At 34.7% G+C, this 18,092-nt stretch overlaps 1 protein-coding gene across 1 annotated transcript in view; it reads right to left on the reverse strand.

The window, feature by feature from the left end:
• TLL1 (tolloid like 1) overlaps nt 1–18,092 on the reverse strand; it is a 253,243-nt gene that overhangs the window by 33,550 nt on the left and 201,601 nt on the right. The window contains exons 15-17 of the mRNA XM_064273593.1: nt 17,572–17,732; nt 14,982–15,162; nt 2,351–2,476 (exon numbers count right to left, since the gene is read on the reverse strand). Coding sequence (XP_064129663.1) covers nt 2,351–2,476; nt 14,982–15,162; nt 17,572–17,732 — 468 coding nt within the window. The remainder of the gene's footprint in view (nt 1–2,350; nt 2,477–14,981; nt 15,163–17,571; nt 17,733–18,092) is intronic.

An 18,092-nucleotide genomic window follows, 5' to 3' on the forward strand; every position in this document is an offset into this window, starting at 1 on the left:
ATAACCTACAAGGCAAAACCAAGAGGCTTGCTGTTAAACTATAAACCAAAAAAAAAAAAAAACTCAAACCCGCTGCTGTCCATGCATATACCATGGTGGAAGTAAAAGAAAATCCAACTCCTCTGACCATAAAAACTAACTTTATTAGAGAGTATCTGGATATTATTCTATCTAACAGAATGTTACGTATAAAATTATTTCTTGAAAATGTTGACTACTGCAAAAAGAGAGACTTTAAATTATATTTGACACCTGTGAACCACTGGCTACATGCATGATCTCTAACATACTTCGTTTTTCTCTAAATCACTTTCCATGTCAGCAAAGTAATCAGGCCTATTTCATAGCCTCTTGATTTAATAGTAACCCATTGTCGTGGAGTAGATTCCGACTCATAGAGATCCTATAGGACAAGGTAGAACTGCCCCATAGGTTTCCTTTTGTCAGCAGCTGTAGCTCTTAATCACTGTACCACCAGGGCTCTGATTTAATAGTACACCTAACCAAATTACAAGTATCAAAATTACTATGGGCTTAGGCTCATACATGGAAGAAGAGAGAAAGAAAAAAAAAATCAGCTTGCATATGATTCTGGGCGATCTCATTATGTCAATGAAGTAAAAAAAAAAAAAAAACCCTGACATGTGATCATATTTTGGCCATAACAGAATCGAATAAGGGTAAATTCAGAATACTATGTACTATTCTAATGTATATACAAGAAATTGTTATCTAATAGTGGTTCTAGTCAGGCGTCTACTGATTTAGGAGATAATATTGGAGCCATTATTCTCTGTCCTTGAGTATAAAGAATGTGACCCAGCTGGATTTACAAGGACACATCAACTGGGACCTGAGGTATAAAGACAATAATAAACCCACTGCCGTTCAGTCGATTCCAACACATAGCGACCCTATAGGACAGAGTAGAACTGCCCCACAGAGTTTCCAAGGAGCACCTGGTAGATTCCAACGGCTGGCCTTTATGATTAACAGCCGTAGCTCTTAACCACTACGCCAGCAGGGTTTCCATAAAGAAGATAGCTTGGACGATCTTGGAAAACATCTTTTAGGGAAACTTTCACATAAACAAATCCTAAACAGCACAAAAGACCCGCATACTTTCCACTCTTATCTTTTTCTATTAGCATTTAGTGAATAGTAAGATTTGTTGGATCAATGATGATCATCCTGACCTTACTGAAACCTGTACAAATGATTATTAAGAAAGACAATTCAAAATGTAGAATTACGGTGATTTGGCAGCTTTTAGCCAACCTGTGAAAAGGTGAAGCTTTCAATGACTTTACCTGTTTGTAATGTTAATATATACTGACGATTCTGTAACGTTCTTTGGACTCTGCAGACATGGCTCTCGCAGCATGCTTGTCTATTTTCCCATTTTTGCCTATTCTGTAATATTCCTTGGACTCAGGCAGACATGGCTCTGGCAGCATGCCTGTTGGTTTCCTATATTTACGTCTTTGAATATATGCTGAAAGAAACCTTTCTTTATGCTTTATTATAATTTTGTGTGATTTTATCCTAGAATACTACCAATCTATATATGCTTTTTTTTCTATATATGCTAGTGATTACAGTTTTAAAATCTATTTTTGTAATTTTCCTTTCAAGACAGGTATAAATTCTAGTAGAAAATCAAGAGCAGACCCTCAAAGAAAGAAATAAGAACTGAATTAGTATTTCTTGTTCCTAGCTAGCTCACAGTAACTGAGGGTATTAAGATAATTTTTTTTTCTTTAATTAGAATTTTGAAAGCCTTGGGGACAAGAATCACTAGCCTACTATATGCCATTATACTTCATTCGGCCAAAACCCTGACTTAAATTTTTAAGTGGCACCATGTCTACCATTTTCAAATGTCATTCCTGTGGTAGGCATTTGAGTTTGATACTCCTGGTATTTAAAGTGACATCGCTCATGTAGCACGTTCATGAAATATTCTTCGGAGGAAAATTTCACCAAATGCAAAACATTCTGCAGAAGTTTAAATATAGGCACTGTTACAAGGTCTGTTCTACAAAGACCTAGGGACAATGTGGTGCCTTTCTGGCTGGCAGATGGCATCGTAACTGCTTCTGTGTCTAAAACACAAAGTTATTCTAATGCCACCCATGTGTGAAGTGCAGAACCTTTAGGTAATATAATAAGATTTCTAATAGTCTGCTTAAAATCTGTCAAAATTCCAGAGAAATTTTTTCTTGACATGTGAATAGTCTGTGATGGTGTCACTCACTGATGTGATGATGAACTCTATTTGGAAGCACTGCTTTATCCAAACTGCATAAACTTCTAGATGCTGTCAAGAAAAGAACATTCCTCTCCATACCTTCCTTGCAGTCATGTTTATTTTCATGCAGCACAAATCCATTACGGCACTGACACATGTAACTTCCCATTGTGTTCACACATTCGTGTTGACACCCGCCATTGTCCTTAGAGCATTCGTCTTTGTCTAACAAAGAAACAAACCCAAAGTTTAATACCTAGCCTTAGAAAACAAAACAAAAACAACATATCAAAGGATAATCATTTACTTGTGGTTACGATTAACAAAGGATAAACTTAAGTCACAATGTCCCCTATTTCCAACATAAAACAAACAAAAATCTGTTTTGTCTTACTTTTACCCATTCATTGTTTAGCTTAAACTTTATACCATGGATTGAATTTCGAAGGATGACAATTTACAGTTCTCTTTCCCTCCTGTGCTAGAATTGGAGTTTCGAGTAGGAGGAAGGGGAAATCTACTGGTCTTTTCCCAATGAATCTAACTATTTATTGTTGTTAGGTGCCATCGAGCCGGTTCTGACTCATAGCGACCCTATAGGAGAGAGTAGAACTGCCTCATAGGGCTTCCAAGGAGCAGCTGATGGATTTGAACTGCTGACCCTTTGGTTAACAGCTGAACTCTTAATCACTGTGCAACTAGGGCTCCAACCATTTACTACCAATTAATTAAGAATTGTGAGTATTTTGAATAAAGGTAATAAATTTAACTAGATAGAAATCCTTCAATATAATAACCATGGTATATAGACAAAAGCTAAACAATTTTCCAAGATTTGTGTGTAATCACTTTAAAAAAAAAAATCACTCAGTAATACACTGTAGTTGATTTTTCTTTTTTATTAACTTTGCAATTGTGCTTAGCATTAGTTAATCTGGACATTTCATCACATTGCAAGACAGAAAAAGTCATTGTTAGACTATTCCAACAAAGAAACTTAATTTATATATTTTAAACAAATCTAATCTGGCAGACCTGTTTATTAATAGATAATTCCCCTGAAGGGTTTCTAGAGTGCTGGAAATAAAATAGAGGTTAGAATAGGAAATATGAGCTTTAAGAGCGAGCCAACAAATTCACTACAGGGAAAAAAGCCAAACAGAATTAGCAGGCAGTCAATCCAGTGAGAAGCATCAGCCACTGCACTATTTCACTCAGGTGTCACTCCATGGTTGACTTGTCCATGAAAGTCAAAACTGGCGGTTTGCTCCTGACACACATATATGACAGCACATCACTCAGACTTCCATCACTCCCAAACATAGAGAACAAAAAGAACACATTACAGTCATACTAGAGGTTAGGCTGAATCCAAAATTTATGCTATCAACTTAGATTTTCTGCTGAGAACTATTAAGTTCATGGTCATACACAAAGCTTGCTACTTTTGCTTTTTTATCAATCAATATTTTCAAATCCATTATTTTTATCAAATCAATAGTTAATCTATGGAAATGTGCTTAGGGAAAACATTTTTATTAAAAAATCTAATAAATCTGATAATTTTAAAGGATGCATCTATTTTCCACTTTTGGAGATTCATTACATGATATAGCACATAAATGTTTAACGACATGTATTCATGTGTTGGCAATATCAGAGCATATTAAACACATACGGGCAATTTCAAAGCTTTAAGAAGCTAACAGAGTCAGAATTTATATACCCTATAGCAGACATATATCCTTAACATTCCCATCACTCTTTTAATACTTAATATGGATACTAATAGAGAAAAAAAGTACAATATAGAATATTCCAGAATGGGTGAATGGTAAACCATACTTCCTATCACCGTGGTGTCACCTGTCTGCATTTTGAAATTCAGGCAGTTAAGGGGTAAATGATTTAAACTTATTATCTTTAAGGTGATTTTCCAGAAGCTCTTTACTTAAGAAGCTTCAGAAAAAAATACTTCCACCACAAGAGAGGATGCAGAAATGCACATTCTCTTTGTTAGATATAAAGAGCCAATTCAGAAGTTTCTAGTACAAGAATTACTCTGAGATAGAAACGCACTTCCTGTGAAAATGTGTATGTAATGATTGTTGGGTGTATATAAGTATGACCCAACAGAGTAAACTTTAGTTGTAGTGTAGGTCAACCAGACTTGAGAGTAGTTTGAATACTTAACAAATGTTAACAACATAATTCAGAGAACATTAATTCACATTTGCAATTGATTGCTGATGAACGGCTTAGTGACCAAAACTGTGGTGGTGTGGGCTGTTTGCATATACTACATACCTGCCTGGACTGTTTTACATGAGAAATATAAATATGTTAAAATACAAATATGAAAACAATTTAGTATTGTTTAGTATTGTTTTTAAGCCCATAATTATTTCATAATAAAAATATTACAATATGTGCAACACTACCAGCATCTATACTTTTTTTAGTGGAAATATCAAGTCACTGGCTTATATTTCTAAGTGTAAATTTTCCATATGATTTGCTAGAATGTAATTTGATCTGTGGTCAAGATAACTAAAGAGAAATAAAATTGAAAGTAAAGCCAATAGTTTTTATTATAGCTTTCCGTAGTCAATTATTCATATTTCTGTTGTGCTTGAAAAATAACAGTCACAAGAAGAATGAGAAAGAGGAGGAAGAAGACAAGGAGGGCAGTAGGCGGAGATTTTATATAGTCATTGTTGCCAAAGTATGTATTTTTTAAAATTAATTAACTTATTGTGTTTTAAGTGAAAGTTTACAAATCAAGTCAGTCTCTCATACAAAGAGTTATACACACCTTGCTATGTGCTCCTAGCTGCTCTCCTAATGAGACAGCACACTCCTCCTCTCCACCCTGTGTCTCTCGTGTCCATTCAACCAGCTTCTGTCCTCTTCCTTCTCATCTCACCTCCAGACAGGAGTTGCCCACATAGTCTCCTGTGTGTACTTGAGCCAAGAAGCTCACTCCTCACCAGTATCATTATCTATCTTACAGTGCAGTCCAACCCCTGTCTGTAGATCTGGCTTCGCAATGTATGTATTTTTTTTACTTTCCCAGTTGATCAGTGTCTCCTACCGTCACTCCTACATTTGATGTTGTCTAACGGAATCATTGTCACATGGGTTGGCAAATAGGCTGCTAGAATATATTCATGGGTTAATCTAAATATTAGCTAAAATTCAAAACTGGACTAACAAAAATAACTAAAAGCAGCAGAGGCAAGTTATTGTGCCCAGCAAAGTGGCATATAAATCTGTGCCTACATATATCAAAGAGTCATATGAAAATAGAAAATTTCAGTAAATCATTGGAATTCTAAAAACTAACGTCTCAGATATTTTACATCATGCAGACAAAAAAGATACATATTTAACTGAATATTTGAAGTTGTGTAGGAATCCTGGTGGTACAGTGGTTAAGAGCTCAGCTGCTAACCACAAGGTTGGCAGTTCAAATCCACCAGCTGCTCCTTGGAAACCCTATGGGGCAGTTCTACTCTGCATATAGGGTCACTATGAGTCAAAATCAACTGGGTGGCAACAGGTTTGGTTGTAGATTTAGGAGCCCTGGTTGCCCAGTGATTGAGTGCTATGGCCGTTAACCAAAAGTTCAGTAGTTTGAGTCCACCAGTTGCTCCTTAGAAACCCTATGGGGCAGTTCTGCTCTCTCCTGTAGGGTTGCTATGAATCAAAATTGACTCGATGGCAGCAGGTTTTTAGGGAGTAGTGGATACAGCATGGTTGTTTTTAAACTATTTGGTGAATAGAAGTTAATAAACTTTTAATTGAAAGTGAATGAGAATTTGAATTATCTATGCTGATGAGAAATAGCAACCCCAAAAAAACCCACAACATACATGAATTCTGGGAATGCATTTGGGGCTTCTTATTTATGAAAGGTCATCAAACTAGGGAAAAAAGCTATCAGCTAACATAATTGATTTATGTGTTCACTTTCCCCTTCCTCTCTTAGGAGTCAAGCTCTACAGATATTCTGAACAACTAAAATCCAAGGAAAAAGAGAAGGGAGAAGAACACAGAGTTTTAAGTATTTCTCACAGTGTCTGCAGAATAAATTTAGTATATAAGAATTCTACCAATAATTCATCTGAAATTTTCTAGCATTTTCATACTGTAGGCACAAAACAAAGAAAATTCATCTTTATTAGTAATAAAAACAAATGTTTTGTTGAATAGAAATAAAAACATTTATTTTCTGCAGATGGAAATTAGCCCCTTTCTTTTGAATGGACATAGCTGCTTTCCATTCTTCCACGTCAGATGAAGGAAAGGTCCATTATCAGGGGAAAAGGAGGTGGCATTTTCCCATCTGAGGCCCATAGCATACGTCTGAGACAATCAGAGGCCATCAGTCTATGAATAATACATACTGGAAGGAACTGAAGTGGCAACCTGTATCAAGTCCTTGCAAGATTCAAAAATAAAAAGTTTCTCTTTGCAGAAAGCTTCCTTATCTGTAGGAAAAAGAAGTAAACGGTCCATGCACCAGAACAGAAACACATCTGAGCAGATAATCTCACACTAACTTCTCAGGATCTAAATTAAACAAGTGCATGCATACTTAAGTGCACACACACAGTCCCATGCGTGCACACGCACACATGCATGCACACGCACACACATTTCAACACCAAACTAAACCCGTTGCTGTTGAGTTGATTCCAACTGACGGTGACCCTATCGGACAGAGTAGAACTGCCCCATGGAGTTTCCAAAGAGCACTTGGTGGATGTGAATTGCCAACCTTTTGGTTAGCAGCCGTAGCTCTTAACCACTATGCCACCAGGTTTTACACCTAATAAATAGTCATCTTTGAAAATGCTGGTATATTGGTTGCCATCCAGTCGATCCTGACTCATAGCAACCCTATAGGACAGAGTAGAACTGCCTCATATGGTTTCCAAGGGGCACCCGGTAGATTGGAACTGGCAACCTTTTGGTTAGCAGTTGTAGCACTTAACCACTATGCCACCAGGGTTTTCACCTCCAAAAAAGCACTAATTAACTCTACTGACAGCTAAAACCGAGACAATTTACTCTTTCCATAAACATGCAAATATTTAAATTTAATGTCATTAGCAATGAAAATTTGGAAGCAGCAATCAAAATAATTTAGGAAAGTTTTAACCATGTTACTATTGGTGATTAATCATACTAATATTTAAGATATCATTCCTATTTTTTTATTGTTAGGTTGAATTTTTTCTACAAACAGCTATGACCATTCCATGAGAGAAATGACATACGAGAGGAATGCTTTCACACAAGTATCGGTATACAGTGAGAGGAGGATTCAGATGACTTGAAAATCTCACAAATCGTTTTATCCAATTTCTACGTTTGTAACAGACGGAAATGAACTGAAAATTAGGAAATATGGGTTTTACTCTATTTCTGCTAACTAAGAAAGTCATTGAGTCTATTAAACTTGTCCCTATGGGTGACTAGTATTAGGTAAGATTATCACTATAGCAGAGACCTGGTGGCATGGTGGTTAAAGAGCTACAGCTGCTAACCAAAAGGAGAACAGTTCGAGTCCACCAGCTGCTCTTTAGAAACCCTATGGGTCAGTTCTACTCTGTCCTATAGGGTCACTATGAGTTGGAATCGACTCGACGACAATGGGTTTCTCTATAGCAGAGGTCACACAAGACTGTTCACTGGTACAGGATTTGTTAAAGAAGCAGAATGTCTATAATCAACTCTCATTGACTAAAATGATTTGTTACATTATTCCCAAATACGGAACTTTATAATTAAAATTTTAAAAGTGTGTCAAGTTTCCGAGTGTTGCTCATTTACATGCATAAGATCCTACTAGTTTTTCCTTTATGTTAACCCTTTTAAAGACAAAAATAACTTTGTTCTGAGAAGAATACAGCTAACTGTGCCTCATCACTTAAAATAAGTAAGTAAACTGCATTTTGTACACCTGAGTAGATTTCAATATAAAGGTTCAAATACAATAATATCACATAAAAGTAAGTTTGACTAGTAAAGAATGTCTGCCTTGAGCATTATGCTCTTTTAAGGTCTATCTATATGGGATTAACTTTACAACATTAACTCTAAAGATTAGATAGGAACCTAGGGGGTGAGTTTATGTTAGTCGGGGGAGGGACAACTCAGAAAAGGAAGGTGAGAATGGTTGCACAACTTGAAAAATGTAATCAATGTCACTGAATTGTACATGTAGAAACTGTTGAACTGGTGTATGTTCTGTTGTGTATATTCTGAATAACAACAAATTGTATTTTAAAAAGTTTGGCTTTATCATCATGTAAAGTAAGTCATTATTGCTACTCTAATAATGAACCTCATTCGGGCCAAGAAAATACTAATAAATTGTTGGATTAGTTATCTTCTGGAAAATTGTCTATATAACTATATTCTGAATTGATTACAAAGTTGAATAAATATTCCCACTTGCATAATGTACAAATAATCTTATTTGATATTCCTAATTTCCTTATTTGCTTTAAGGTAACTTCATTATAACCTTCATCATATTACTCTTCAAGTGTACCCTGGAATCAGCACAGTATGTTACACTTTGATTTTTGTAGAGGGACTTGTAGTTAATGTATAATACAATAACTTCCAATTTTTTAAGCTATGGCCAATTTTCATAAATAATTTATATGATATTTAACCAAAGTTGATATGTATTTTCTTAATTTTACAAACATGGAAGCTACACGAATTATTGATGTTTATTATTCTGCTTACAAATTCTTAGTTATCCTTCCAATTCCATTTCTTGACCAAGTCAATAAAATGCTTATTTAAAATTTGAGGACAGGTGCAAAAATAAGTAAAATTTCTAGGAGATTATTTTTATATAACTGTATATTGGAAATAATACTATATTATTTCACTATTTTTTTTAAAAAAAAAACTATTGCCATCGAGTTGATTCTGACTCATAGCAACTATATAGGGCAGTGCAGAACTGCCCCATAGGGTTTCCAAGGAGCAGCTGGTAGATTCAAACTGCCCACCTCTTACACGTTAGCAGCCAAATGTTTAACCACTGTGCAACCAGGCTCTTGTATATATACATGTATATATACGTATATCTACATATATATATATATATATGCACACATACACACATTTTAAATATATTTGTTCTTTTTCCTTGATGCATGATAATCAACTAACTACAAGAAAGCTAGAATTTATTCTTTAGTTTTCCTTTCTGAATAATATTGAGTAACTTTTTATCAAATGTCATTTCTTATTATTACTGAATTTCTTAGCAATTTTTCTTAGAAAAAGAATGTGGAAAAACAGCTGAAAATGTTATATTCCTCATTTAATTTCTATCATTAAGCCATAACTACTTCTGAAATTTTTAGAACACTGGCTATAACAGACCATTTAGGCTAAGTCTCCTTAAAATACCTCTTGATGTACACACACAGTATAGTGAGATATTTATTTAATTGTCTATAATGAGGTAATTAAAAATTTAACTCAATTCAACATACCTCACTAAAATCCACTCTGAATCAGGAACTCTACTAGGTACTAGTCAGTATAGGGGATGAATTTCCAAAAAATCTCTTCTTTCTCAAAGGAGATCAAAGTTTATGAGAAATTTTTTGCAAATCCAAAAATATTTGGGGGTAACGGATAGATGGATATATAATATACGTTATTTTCTTCTAAAGTTGTTTTTATATTAAAATCAGAGGAAAACTGTTTAAGAGAAATTGGAGAAAAACCATAATACAACATCTTCCATCATAACACGAATATTCTCAGCATTTTTGTTTTTACCTGCATGCTTAGTTGTTCATACAGTTCATAAATGGTTTTGTGTCTAGGTTTCCATTAATAAATCCAATGTAACTTTTTGCATTATTGTATCATTAAACCATTTTATAGTGAAGAAGAAGCCACAAAGTGGAAAACTAATTTACAATTATACATCTGTTGCACCATTGCATGCCGTTGAGTCTATTCCAACTCATAGTGACCCTATATGGAAGAATTTCTGTCACTATCACATTACATTGAAAACCTTCTTTCAAATTTTGAGTTGCATATTTATGAAAGAGTCCCAAGAGTGGGATTTCTGAAGCAAACAGAAAATTTTAATGTCTTTTGATGCCTATGTTAAATTTCTTTCTAAATAATTTGTTATTAATATATTTTTCAAGTCTTCCCAATAATAAGTATTAACATAAAATTCCTTTTCAGTTTTATTGTGATGTACAGTATCTATTTGGTTTATATACTTGCTTTCAAATAAATACAGTGTCCTGAATTATTTGCTTTGTAATATGATAATGTGTTAATTCACTTAAAGCATTATTAGAACGCTAAGATATTTACAATGTAAATAGAATCTATCTATTAAAATGGAAACTTTTTTATTGCGCTTTAGATTAGATGAAGGTTTACAGAGCAAATTAGTTTCTCATTAAACAATTAATACACATATTATTTTGCGACATCGGTTGCCAAGCCCATGACCTGACAACACGCTCCAGTTCTTGACCTTGGGTTCCCCATTACCAGCTTTCCTGTCTCCTCCTGCCCAAAACGAGTTAGTCTCCTTTTGTTTTATAGGCCTGTCTAATCTCTGGCTGAATGTTGAACCTCAGGAGTGACTTCAGTACTGAGTTAAAAGGATGTTTGGGGGCCATACTCTTGGGCTTTCTCCAGCATCTGTCAGACCAGTAAGTCTGGATTTTTTTGTAAGTTAGAATTTTGTTCTACATTTATCTGCAGCTCTATCCAGGATATTCTATTGTGATCCCTGTCAGAGCAGTTGGTGGTGGTAGCTTGGCACCATCTAACTGTGCTGGTGTGGTGCAGGCCGTGGTAGTTGTGGTCCATTAGTCAAAATGAAAACTCTTTTGTAAATTATGATTTTGTGTTATTATCATAATTAGAACAATCATAATTATCACTTAAGTCCTTATTTGTTACTATCTCTTGATAGTAATATTCCAGCTTTTTATTACAAACATAATGTTTTTATCTTTCTCTTTCCTGAGGAAACATCTTCCTCACTAACAGAAATTCCCAGAAAATTGAGTGTAAAATAGGTCCATTTACTCATCCAAAGCCACAGTACTTTAAATAATGAACCTGGCAAACTGCCAAAACTTTTCGATGCATTGAGAAGTAAACACTGAAAATTTATACATAATGATATCTATTTTGGACTTTAAAAAACCATAATCTAGTGAAGAAGTGAAATATATCTGTTGTTTTTCAGGTCTTAAAGATGCTGAATGTGGCACATAATGAATGCCATTTGCAAAAGGTGAGATCAGCTCTTATGATTTATAAAATGTGTGAAGCAAGACAAATTGAGGTTTAAATACTTTGTGATATTGAGCAATTTACTTAATTCTTCAGCTTCTTCATCAGACCAATGAATATAGCAATTAGAATATCACAGATGTGATGTTTTTATTAAAAGAAATAATGCATGCCTGCATAATAAGTTCTCAAAAATGGCAGCTATAATATGAGAGTTTGGTGTATAACTCCTGCCCCCCTTGAACTTCATTGTTCAGTTTACTTACCTTAACTACCTACTCACCATCAAACAGTCTAGGCTAGACACTTTATGAAGTATTGTCACCTAACTGATTGATGAATACAGAAAACAGACAAAAGGAGACTCTTTCCTAAGATGATTTCTACCAGTGAATATGATTTACATGGAAATTAGCTATTATGGTTTAAAGTACTCACCAAAGTACTCAGTTATTTTACAAAGCATAGCTACATAGAGGTAAGAATAAAGATTTTATACTCTCACATGCTTGAGAACATCATCTATATATGCTTTAATGTCTGTATTAAAAGAATTAAAGAAGCATACCTTATATTCCAAGAGTATAGTTCTGACGATACAAAATAAATAGTACCTTCATGGTGGTACAATGGTTAAGAACTCGGCTGCTAACGAAAAGGTTGGCAGTCCAAATCCACCAGCCACTCCTTGGAGAGCCTGTGGAGTAGTTCTACGCTGTCCTATAGGATCATTATCATTTGGAATGTTTTTTCTAGCGCAAAACATCAGAAAGTGGATTGCATGTTTAAATACGCTGTTGTTAATTGCTGTGGAGTTGATTTCAACTCATGGCAACCCCATGTGTGTCAGAGTAGAACTGTGCTGTGTAGGGTTTTCAAGGCTGTAATCTTTCAGCCCACCACGAGTCTGTCAGTTTGTCAGGACTGGAGGAAGACTCATTAACAACTTGTGATACGCAGATGACACAACATTGCTTGCTAAAAGTGAAGAGGACTTGAAGCACTTACTGATGAAAATCAAAGACAACAGCCTTCAGGATGGATTACACCTCAACATAAACAAAACAAAAATCCTCACAACTGAATCAATAAATGACATCATGGTAAACAGAGAAAAGACTGAAGTTGTCAGGGTTTTATTTTACTTGGATCCACAATCAACCTGAACATTCAATGAACTGACAGTAGAACGAATAAATCTGTCTTGGAAGGAGTACAGCCAGAATGCTCAGTAAAAGCAAGGATGGCAAGACTTTATCTCACATACTTTGGACAGGTTGTCAGCAGGGACCAGCCCCTGGAGAAGGACATCATGCTTGGTAAAGCAGAGTGTCAGCAAAAAAGAGGAAGACCCTCAACGAGATGGACTGACACAGTGGCTGCAACAAGGGGCTTGAGCACAAAAACAACTGTGAGAATGACACAGGACTGGGTAGTATTTCGTTTTGTTGTACATAAGGTTACTGTGAGTCAGAATTGACTTGATGGCACCTAACGACATCAACAACGACCTTTCACAAGCAGGTCACCAGGCCTTTCTTCTGAGGCACCCTTAGGTCAATTCAAACCCTTGAAATAGTACTTGAGTTTAACCTTTCGGCTAGTACTTGAGCATTTAACCATTTACCTACACAGGAACTCCTATAAGTATGCTATCCAAACTTAAAAGTTTTGGGCATCTTTGAATTTAATCATACTTTGTAGGCACCATATGTAGTCTTCAAAGAATTTTTTAAAAAGAATTACTAAATAAAATTTACGACTAAATTTAAAAAATATGAATAATTAATATGACACAACTTATTAACTTCATAATCTCACTTTTATAAGTATTTAGATGATTCTAAGGTAATAGTCATATCTCTATCTAACCATTGCTTCATCTAAAACTCATAAAATATATAATTATAAAAAGTGAAGTCTAAGAAAGGCTTCCTTTCATTAAAATTTTCTTTAAATAACATAAGTCTTAAATGAGTGCCAGGAAAAAAATTTAGAAGGTAATTAAATCAGCTGAAATCTGGGTGAATGGAAGAGAACAAGGGAGTCGAGTTCCATTTATTTTGAATGTACTTTTGTGTATGACTTGGACCTCAATGGAGTTTGTGAACCATTAACTTCAATTACGCTGAAAACCCCAAACAAACCCTGGACGTTGTAAATCTCATTAATTTTAAACACATGGGGACTGGAATAAATGGACTTTGAATTAACTCAATCCAAATTACCTAATATTAAAACGTAATTGGAAATCAGTTGCTTTAAATTGCTTGCCATGTTGAAAAGCAGAACAGATTGCTATGAAAAGGTTATTTCAATTTCACCTATTTTGAAGTTTCAGAATGATACTTTTATAAAGAAGTGATTCTGACACCAAGAAAATAGGGTACCGCACTGGTGTTTCCATACATTTTGCTTACAATTTTAAAACTTTTGACCGAATTTCAGCTCCTTCAAAGAGAAATTTTACTTTGAGTGGGTTGAACTAAACATTAAATTCCAAATACATGCAGAACAACCATTAAATATGTCTGATAATGTATAACCTGTAATAAAAGCAGCATTTCTGTATTTCCGGGTTTTTTACAATAATCATTTCTACAGAGATGAGGTGAAGCAATTTAATTTTAATATCGGCCTAATGATATGAATGAATGAAAATACAATGATAATAATAAGTATGTTGCTCAATAATAGTAAGAATGAAAGATACTTTGCTAAAATGAGAATAGATCAAAAGCAAAGATTAATTATTTTGAAAAAAATCTGCTACATTTTAGAAGTCTGGCAGCAACCTATTCACTTGTAAAGAGGGAAGTCACTGAAAATACAATTACAATGATTTTTGTGTTTGTACCATCCTTTATAATAGTTGATTATGTTTTATACAACATCTAGGTGTGTGGGAACTACTTTTTATCAGGACTCCTCTTATGAACATCCTCATTTTAACTAATAAAGTGTTAAACCTAGGATAGATGGTCAAGCATTCTATGTTCCTCCAAATTACACCTACAGAAAGCTATAAAGATGAGATAAAATACCATTTCAACCAGCCTGACTTGAAAATCTGTGACATACACACTGCTGTCGTTGTTAGTGGCCATTGAGTCAGTCCCCGACACGTGGGGACCCCATGCACAATGTGATTGGACTTTGTGATCCAGAGGATTTTCACTGTCCGGTTTCCAGGAGGAGATTGCCTAGTCTGTCTCGGTCTAGAAGCTCCACTGAAACTCGATTACGTCACAGTAACACATAAGCCTCCAGTGTTGCATGGGTGGTAGATGAGCTTGAGATACCTTGGCAGGGAATCGAACCCAGGTCTCCCGCATGGAAGAGGAGAATTCTACCACGGAACAACCAAGAAGGCCCTCAATACATACATGCAGCAGGTACATATTCATACCTGAGAAGAAATGTGCTTTGAAGCCCTTCTTGGATACAGTATTGTCAGATTTAAATTCAATTCTCATGTTATTGAATTGGGATGTGATCACTTCAGGCACTTCGGCACCACAGAATTTGCCGTGCAATTTAGACTCAGAGGAAAGGCCACTCCATATCTCCACATAATCATATTTGCAAACCTATAAAAGAAATGGTTATTGTAGTCACCAGATCTGAGAATACCAGATGATTGACATTTAGTTTTGAAAAATGTATCATGCTTTTTCCTTCTTCTATGGCTATCAAACTGGAATTGACAGGTATAACAACAATAGTGACAAAAAAAAAAACCAAGGAAGTTGTTCAAACATGAGGCAGAGGCATGGAAAAAAAAAAAGCTAGAGAAGAATTTTGCTTTAAATATCTCCAAGAAATATGTATGCAAATACATACTTGTATGTATTTATAGCATGTACATCTTTCCAAAAATTACAAAAAGAAAAAGAGATATTTGTTGAGGTGATGGTTTCTGATTGTCACAAGGAAAGCCAAGCTTACTTTCATTTTATTTCTTTAATTTTTAGATTTTCGCTAGGAACTATGAAACTACTTTTCAGGTACTGTTTCAATTAATGCTCACAAAGAGTTGCATAACTTTGGTACATTTAGTCTATGAAACAACCGTAAGCAACAGTAATAATCCCCTCCATTGTAGAGAAAAACAACTGAGGTTCAGAAATGTTTATATAATTTGTCAGAAATCACACTTTCCCGACGTGGAAGGGCAATGATTAAGAGGAATGGAGTCTGGCATAGTCCAATGCTGTCTCTCCCGAACGCTACATTCTCATCAGAATGGCACCATTAGTAACTTTCAAAGTGAAAGACAGACACTGGTAGACAATAAAAAGGATCATTGGTCTTTCAAACTTATTAAAAGCACAGATAGTTCTTAATTTCTTTGAATTGCTAGGAACTGTGGAGTTACTCTGTAGGCTTGCCGCAATCCAAACAAACAGGCTCTGTATTCAGTGGAATGAGACAGGCGTTTATACCAAAATGATGCAGACGCATTCTGATTTATATGTAATTTACCAACAACACCAAAATGGAAGAAGCAAAGTGAATGCCAGGTATTCTTAAGTAATTTTATGGCCACCAACAGATGTTTCCATAATACACTTTTCCAAAGTTCCTATAGGGCACATTTTAAAGAACACATCTTGCATGAATGACCTTATTACCTAAATGTGTAATTAGCAAAGTTTAACAATGCACGTGATTAAACCCTGGGGCATGAGCTGTATTTTGCAACATGTCAACTCAAATTACTGGTTCTTGTGATATTAATTAGGTGGTAAATAAGCAAAATGTTTTAGGAAAAATGAAATAATTTTTCTATCTACTTTGTTATAACTGCAATTTTTGTTTAGGGAAGGCTTTAACATAATACAGGAGAATGCCCTAAGGCTAAGTTGTCCGCCATTGACTTTTCTTTCAGATGTCAATATAATTAACAAAATAAAGCAGTTTAAACCTTAATCTGGTATTCTATAAGTCACGTTTTTGCTCAGAAATTTTAAGCAACTATCAAACTATGAAAATACACCAAATACAGCCTTCCATACAGTAACAGCATAGTAAATTAAAGAATTCTGGGATACATTACAGTTTGTAAGGGACCCTTGTATGAATGAGGACCACTAATATGAGAACTAAGATATGTCTGACCCAAGCAATGGTATTTTCAATAGTTAATCATATTTAGAAGTTGTGAATCATGTTCATTTAAAAATAAACACAGAAAAAGTTGTTGGAAGAAATGATAGAAAAGGAATTAGAATAAAGAAAATAAAAGAAAGAAGGAAAGCTAAAACAAAACAAATACTTGTAGCTTTTTTTTTTTTTTTTCTGGAATTAAACCAGCATTGACCATACAAACGACACATTCCCCAATGTTCTCAAGTCTAGACTTGGCATTCCATTTCAATTTGGTATGTGTGTACTAGCACATAGGCATTTTCAAATAAACGATTTCACTTGTTTAAAAGTGGTCACCTGACAGAAAATTGCATATTTCATGAAAGATAAAACTAATTGCATTTTTTATTGAAGTTAAAAAATCAGTCTTTCCTTTTATGAACCATGAACACTTTTATAATAATAAACTACTTATATAATGAAAATATACCATTTCCATAAGTAAAATACACCAGCTTCACCCAAATGGATATTTTTGCTATGACTCAACCAGTGGATTTTGGTTTGTTTTTCCTGTAAAAGCCTATGTGACATAAAAAAAAAAAAAAAAGACCCTAAATAATTCACAGTTCTTTAGTAAATCAAGAAAATAGTGTATATTAAATACAGTGAGAAAAAGCACCCTCTGGGTAATTTCAATCTCCCAGGAACAGTCCAAAATACTATCCAATCCCAACAAAAATTGTAAGCAGTTTCAGAAATGAGTAGTAGACAAAAAAAAAAAAAAAATTCTACAACATCTATACTACTACAATTCTGAAATGCATTCATTTTTTTGTTTGCTTTTTAGTTTGCCTCTGGAATTACCAAAACACAATAGGAAAAAATTATATTTATTGTTCACTTACTTCATTGCCTTCTAATTCAAAAAACTCAAATTTCACAGAAATTCTATACTGGGTTGGTGCAACCACTTGCCATATACAATTTTTATTAGGAGGGTATTCCTTGGGCCAGCCCGGAGTGGTTATGGTGCCATTAAGTTTGGTGAGAAGTCCTCCACAAGCCGCTAGAAGGAAAGAAAAGAAAAAAGATTCCCTTATTAAGAAAATCACACCTGCTCAATACCTTTCCATCGATCCCCAAACATCTTAGCATTACATTTCAACCATCTTCTGGATTTGCAAACGCAGAAAGTTGCAGTCTCTGAGTTCTCTTTCATAGCTCTTTATCCTTTAATGTAACTATTTTCATTACCTAATCCAATTTGTGTGGGAAAAAGATGTGGCAGTGTGCTTCCATAAAGATTTATAGCCTTGGAAACCCTATGTCCTATAGGCTGCTATGAGTCAAAATCAACTTGATGGCAATGGGTTTCATCCAATTTATAACGGGTTAGTTTGTAGTTTATGTGATAAGCAAATTACCA

Source organism: Loxodonta africana, chromosome 21, assembly GCF_030014295.1.
Source record: "Loxodonta africana isolate mLoxAfr1 chromosome 21, mLoxAfr1.hap2, whole genome shotgun sequence".
NCBI classification, from domain to species: domain Eukaryota; kingdom Metazoa; phylum Chordata; class Mammalia; order Proboscidea; family Elephantidae; genus Loxodonta; species Loxodonta africana.